Source organism: Diadema setosum, chromosome 7, assembly GCF_964275005.1.
Source record: "Diadema setosum chromosome 7, eeDiaSeto1, whole genome shotgun sequence".
In the NCBI taxonomy this organism is placed as follows: Eukaryota; Metazoa; Echinodermata; class Echinoidea; order Diadematoida; family Diadematidae; genus Diadema; species Diadema setosum.
Genome location: NC_092691.1, coordinates 8,186,026 through 8,193,246, shown reverse-complemented (window position 1 = coordinate 8,193,246; position 7,221 = coordinate 8,186,026). Strand labels below are relative to the sequence as shown.

Here is a 7,221-nt window from a genome sequence, read left to right as displayed (position 1 = left end):
AGTGTCACTGTTCCTAGGGACTGTGCAGCATCCTCCATGCCAGCTAAGAGATTTGTCTCCCTCGTTAGATTGCTTGTGGCCATGTGGTGAAGCTCAACAGCTTGCGATCCAGGAGGAATTTGTCCAGTTACATCATCAATCATCACAAACCACCACCATCATTGTGACAACCAGTAGTCACCCTTAACTCTGTGTGCGCCACGGTGAAAACCCTTCATGTGCCACATAATTCTGAGACGGCAACAGAGCCATGATTTGGGAAAACATTTTGTTTTTCAAATCCATGTAACTTTATGGATTTTGTTATGCTGTACATGTAATGAGCAAGGTTGTAGAGCAAATGACAAACTTTTTCTATGCTGTAAATTTTTATGACGAATCTGCAATTATTACTGTTTTTTTAATCAGTAGCTTTATTATTGTGTAGGCATGACTTTTGCACACAAAACAGTAGCATAAATTTGGAATTTACTTGCAGATCCAATAGGAACACCGATTAATATTCAATCACCTCGCAATGAGAGCTACATGTAAGAGGAATGAAACCACGAACGAAGCTTCCATTGTACTGTGACATATGGCGATTTATTGCTTGGTTTTGGTGGGTTTTTGTGTTTAAACAAAATATGCAAACTTGGCACGCCGTTTTGTTTTAATATCCATGTGATGTTCAAAAAAGGTATCTTGCATCACACGAACTTGGCACGCCATCAGCTGAGTTGGGCCTGTGAGGCATACATCCTTTTGTATGCAATGGGGACTTGAACCTGGAACCCAATGCACCCAAGGCCCTTATGAGTATTTCTAAACTATTGTATCAGACCTTCCTACTCTCTTTGCTGCTTTAAGATTAAAATCAGCATCGGCAATAAGCATTACCTCTGAATAAAAAAACAAACAAACCAGTGAACAGTGTGAATTTCATGCTGCGTTTTGTTATCCATGTGATGTTCAAAAAAGGTAGTCGTACATCGTATCTTGTATCACCCGCTCATATAATAGGGAGCTTTTGATTGAGGATGCTGTGAAATCTGCAGGATACAACCACCTGGAACGTCTGCATCCTTCATAGATCAGTCCACTGTCCCTTACAATTAAGAGGACGGAGGATTTCAAGCTCATAACCATGCCAACGGCAGATATTTGCACACGGCACACAAAATCAACATCCGTGTCCTTAAATCAAAAGCTCCCTAATATGCTAAGTCTAGTACATACAAAAATGTACAATAACTGTGATGGCAACATTGTTCTCTATATGAACCCAGTTCGTCTCCAGTATTCCTAGCAGAGGCCTTCAATCTTCGAGCAACTCCACGACAGACACAAAGACGGCGTCTCGAGGCAACCCACGGGTACAGGACCGCGAGCTGATGGAGATGTCGGACGAGGGTCGCTGTCTCAGCATGCACCAACCCTGGGCCTCTCTGCTCGTGGCAGGAATCAAAATGTAAGTCCCTAATGTCTGTCGCCTCAGGCATGATATCGATGTTTCTGACTCCCTTTCTCAGCATTTAGGGGAAAAGTACATGAAATCATATCACAGCATCTGTATGGCGCCAGATATCTGTGTAAAAATATACTAAGGTGCTAACTCCTCCAAGAGAGTTAGCAATGGAAGGCCTGGTAAGGCCTCTGAGTTTGTTTGTTTGTTTGTTTGTTTGTTCTCTTTCGGTGGATTGTAGAATCTTTAGAGGGTCAAAAGAAAGTAGAAAATCTGCCTCAAACATGTGCGTTGTCCGCTGTGTGCAAAAATGTTCCTTGGTCCTTGAATTGAATATTTTGTGTGTTGTAGTTGAAAGTAAAGAGATGGCTCAAAATGTGAGGTAATTGTTCTGACTCTAACAGTTTGCATATCAAGTTGTTCACTTACTGTAAAACAAGGAATGTTAGCATGCATTTTAATTGTGTGAATTTTGCGAGAGCCAAGATTCACAAAGTTGAAATGCATGCAAAGGTTCTTGTCTATTGTATGCATTGAATGCTAGAGGCACTTTGCAAAACGTTCATGCCGTGAAAAAGACCATCACCTCCAATTTCCAATTTCATGCCGCGAAAATATCATGTTGTACAATACTTAATTTATTATTATTTTTGTTTTTTTTGTTTTTTTTTTGGCGGGGGAGGGGAATGGGTTGGCCGTCAATAAAGAAATGGAGACTATTGTGACAGGAAAACATTGGAAAAGCCTCTCTCATCTTGCATTAGATTGAGTGGAGTTTTCCCTCAGCATCTTCCCTGTTCTCCCTCCTCTCAGGCATGAAGGGAGGACCTGGTATTCCCCACACCGTGGTCGACTCTGGATCGCTGCAGCGGCTAAAGCCCCTGAGCAGGAGCAAATCGACACGGCAAAAGCAGCTTACAGGCATCTCAGTTCCGATGGTAAGAAACATCTTGAAGAAATCCCTAAGGCTGACAGAAGAGAGGGAAAAATATCAACACAAAAATCATAATGAAAAAGAAGCTATTTGCAAAGGTTGTGGGTTTGTAGTGCTATGTGTCAAAGAATCCCCACTGATATCTTGTATAATATGTTTATGAAACCAATCAAAGTTGTAATGGGCAGCCATGAATGCATCCTGATAGTTAAAGATAAAACATATATTTTCATATGACTGCAGAAACTTTCATTTTGTGCTCTGAAATGAAGACATGTAGAATGTGTGCAGTAACACTTTGAAAGGACAATTTCAGTTGGGTAACGACGAAAATGCGAGATAGTACCCAACAAGGTGCGCAGGAAGTAATGCAGTCTCACAGCATACGTGATCGTGATGTTCTAGTACTTAATTCCATCGATTACAATATATGGGACCACAGCAGTATCTCTTGCACAAGAGTGAATTGCATGCAGCATGTTAGCTGGATGCGGTTCAGTACTACTGCTAGGGCACGATTCTATCACCACATACTAGTAGCATTCTACATACCTACGACTGAATGGCGAGGGTGCTTCAGGAATAAAAGTTGGGTGTACCCGACTTTTCCTGTTTCACACTTTTGATCTCCAAGATATACTCCAAAACGACTCATTATCCCAGCAAATTGCATCAGCCAGACAAGATGCTTGGTAGAGCCTTTTGATGTATTACGAGCAAATTTCAAATGATGGAGGATGAATTCTGAGCCCCTTCTGAGAACTATGTTTTAGCTTTGATACTTCTCTTCCAGTTAAGCTCTATCCAGTTCAAGTTCAAGTTTGTAAAGCATTTATTTTCCATCTTTTTCATGTTGTAAATCACATACATAAAGTTGTACAAGGAAGGCAGAATCTCAAAAAAGCAGAGCTTGTGGTGAGCTGCCTAACAGAAATACACTACATCACAAACACAAGAAACAACAAAAACACAATATAATAGTTCCCATGTCAATATTAAGATGAGATATTCCTCAAAGAGAAATATTGCAGTCTAACAGAGGGGCTGCAGTGAGTGTGAAAATATGTGATGAGCTACAGCCTAACAAAAGTTGCATATATCAAAGTTAAACATTACATATTTATAAGTGCTAGTATTGTGAAACCTCTGCACAGATGTAAACAAGACAAAGAATGAAATGCACTGTTTCCCAACTACAACTGAATCGTGAATAGACCCCTCTACCGATATATTTAACAATACCATTGTTTATTTCCTCTGCAGAGTAAAAAGCCTCTAAACCACTAAATTTAGATCTGATTCCTGAATTGACAACACAGTTTACAAGATAAAAGTTTAAATATTTCTACCTCAAATCAGCAAAATTTTGTTGATTTTTCACTGATTTTACACAGATTTGGTGAATTATACTTGTAGGATATGGTGTATGCTGTAAAATGTGGCTGAGATGATTGTTTCTGTACTACAATGTAAGTTGTACCAAGTATCTTGATTGATTAAGAAAGATATTTGTCATTGGTCATTGCCATGACATTTCAATGCTGTTTATACCCAGTGTGCTCTGATGCTCTGCCACATTTCAGCACCTTATTAACCTGTTTTTGTTCATGCAGACCTTCAGTTTCCCGAACACTTCCCCGTCGGCTGCCTCTTGGGCTGTGTGGACGTAGTCGACTGTTTATCACAAGAAGATTATAGGGAGAAGGTGAAACAGCCACAATGTTCTTCTGTTTTACACTCGATGCTAGAAATCATCACATAAATACCTACACAGCTACATGACACAAATGATGCACAGGTGTGAGGGCATCAGTGGGAATTATGTGCATAAGGTTACTATGGAATGTTTTACCCACAAGGCAAAGCTGAGTTGGGCTTAGACTAACTTTAATAGTTACTACATGCACACTATTCGTACTGTTGCACAAAAGAGGTGAGCATCATCTGTTTTATAAAATGGGGACAAATTTTTTTTCCAGAAATACATTTTTTAATCATGTAACCTGATGGCAAATTTAGCCTGAAACATTCTCTTTTGGCTTTCCATAGATGCAAACCATGCATCCAATAATTACATGATGCACTTAAAATTTACTGGATGCATGGATAGCCAGCCAGCAAGTGTCTCTTACTGAGTGCCGGATCACTTGCCAAGTGTGTAAACTCTTGCTGCATGTGTGCGATAACATGTTTACATACAGTGGCTATCGTCAGTGAGGCAAGGTGCAGCCAGTAAAAATCAACACAAAACTTCCGACCAATGAGATGGAAGGATTTTCGCTGCCCATACTATAAAGAGAGATGAACGCACAATTAATGTACATGAGTTTTTTTCACAAGTGGGCAAAGAAAAAATCAAGATAATGCTAGCCTGTGTCAAGGACCCCCTTGCTGAGGTGTGCATATTCTTAAGATAGTATTACCACATGGCTAGTGACAGAGGGTTTAGGGTGCCAGGCCCTTCTGGAAAGATTTTTGACACCTCCTTTGTCGCTTCCAATGATCTATGATTCTGTTTCTTGATGTATTAAACTTATTTCTGGTGGTCAATGGTGTTTCATCTTCACAAACTGCAGTATCTAGTGGAGTCCCACAAGGTAGTGTTTTGGGGCCGATTTTGTTTCTGTTGTATGTGAACGACCTTCCTGATGTGTTGTTAAGTGGCAGATGTGAAGTTAAGCTCTTTGCTGATGATACTAAGTTGTATTCACAGATATATGATAATGATGATGTACTCAATCTGCAAGCCGAACTAACTAGAGTGATGGATTGGTCAAAAAAGTGGCAGCTTCCTTTTAACCAGGAAAAGTGTAAAGTTATCCATTACGGAAGGAATAACCCATGTGTCAATTATAAGATGGATGAAACAAACCCACCTATTCCAGTAGCTACGTATGTAAAAGATCTTGGAGTAAATTATGACAAGAAGTTAGATTTTACTCATCATGTGGATACAATTTGTACTGCAGCGAATCGTAAGATTGGAATTATCAATCGCACATTTTCTACTTTTAATGAGAAAGGATTTATTCAACTGTACAAGTCTATTGTTAGACCGACATTAGAATATTGTTCATCAGTGTGGCATCCTCATTGGAAGAAGAATGTTGTAAAAGTAGAGAATGTACAGCGTCGAGCTACTAGAATGATACGTCCACTCAGACCTTTGAGTTATGAAGCAAGACTTAAACACTTGAAATTGCCTTCATTGGCATATAGACGACATAGAGCCGATATGATACAGATTTTTAAGATTGTGAAGGAGATTGATGATATGAAGTCCTCAGACTTTTTTGAGTTCTCAGTTGGAGGAAGGACGCGTGGTCATAAATTTAAGATACTGAAGAAACATGTAAAGTCCAAAGTGAGACAGTGCTCTTTCTCTCAAAGAGTTATTAGTGAGTGGAATAAGTTACCATCATTTGTAGTTGACAGCCCATCCGTGAATAGTTTCAAGTCTAATTTAGAGAGGTTCTGGAGTCAAGACAAGAACAAATACAACCCCGAAGGGATATTTCTTTGTCCATGTTATACTGCACAGCGCCTAACAAAAAGTTATTAATGTCATGTAATGACGACACCGAGGGGCAAATAAGTTAAGTCTAACTTTACGCCCACATCCAAGGTATGTTATAAGTTTCCTTGACTGCGCTAAGGGCCCTAAGGCATAAAGCGCTCAAAAATTCACACACATGCACAAAATTATGGTTACACCATTTGAAAGAGATTTCAAATCTCTGTCAAATTATGTCACAAACCAAAATTTGATTTAGGGATAGAAATTTCATGCCAGGGCCTTTCTGATAGACAAGTGATGGTTTGTTTGGCAGAGAGTGAAGTGCCTGTCAAGTTTGCATTTCAAATCTCGCATGTTCCTCTTCATATAGTACCCCCTGGAATTTCAGATCATGCCATTGACTTTGGCACAGGAGTACAACAGGATGCTTTGAATTTAAGTCTGCATTTTCTCTCTCATCTTTGTTTTCCCTTCTAGTACCCAAAAGGGGAGTCTGCCTCACCGTTTGTTTTCATCTGTGAGAATCCACAGGAGTTATTAATCAAGTTTCAAGTCAAAGGAAAGCATAAAATATGTAAGTACTAGTAATATATCGACGATGCTTTGCAATCGCTGCCTTGGAAACACATGACCAAGTCCCCTTTGTTGAGCTATACTTCTATGTGATATATGTATGTTATATTATTTGCCGTGTGGTGTTTTGTAGTTTGATAAATATATGTGACACTCGGGTAATGGTCTTCTCTCCATAATCCATAACCATATACTGCCTTTTATTTTCATAATTTTGTCCTTCATTCCGTAAACTGCCTTTTATTTTTAAATTTTGTCCTTCTTTCTTTGCAACAGGGAGACTGGATGGACAGATGCATAAAGCAGCAAAGCAAGGCCTTAGGCAGAGTCTCCAGAACTCATGATAGTGGGTGCCAGGTTAGAGGTTAACTTGGAATCTGCACTTCTCTTCTTCGTCTGGAGGACCACTAAAAGCCAATGCAGTTGTATGCCTGAACTTCTGACGGCAGATACTCCTTGCAGTTATAGAGCGATGAAAGTATATTCACATGGATCAGACAGAGAGCGGTGGCATCAAAAGGAAATAGGATGAACTGATTATTACGGTGTAGGATATCCACTTTCCCTTTATAGCACTAAATTTTTCTTTTATGCAGCAGTTGTATTTCTTTCCTGCCTTTCAGAGTCTTAGCATTCATAGACTTCTCTCCTTGTGTAATCTTTGCAATTAGAGTATCCTTGTTTGAGTAGATTCACAAATTTGTAGTGCATCTTTGTTTTTGCTTTTTTTCCTGTCATTGGTATTATCCCTCT

General features: G+C 39.5%; 1 protein-coding gene across 1 annotated transcript in view; it reads left to right on the top strand.

The window, feature by feature from the left end:
• LOC140230400 (activating signal cointegrator 1-like) overlaps window positions 1–7,220 on the top strand; it is a 20,553-nt gene extending 13,333 nt beyond the window's left edge. Inside the window, exons 8-12 of the mRNA XM_072310548.1 lie at window positions 1,269–1,450; window positions 2,258–2,382; window positions 3,992–4,083; window positions 6,373–6,469; window positions 6,745–7,220. Of these exons, the coding sequence (XP_072166649.1) occupies window positions 1,269–1,450; window positions 2,258–2,382; window positions 3,992–4,083; window positions 6,373–6,469; window positions 6,745–6,812 (564 nt within the window). The 3' untranslated portion in view covers window positions 6,813–7,220. The remainder of the gene's footprint in view (window positions 1–1,268; window positions 1,451–2,257; window positions 2,383–3,991; window positions 4,084–6,372; window positions 6,470–6,744) is intronic.
• Window position 7,221: the final 1 nt, after the last annotated feature.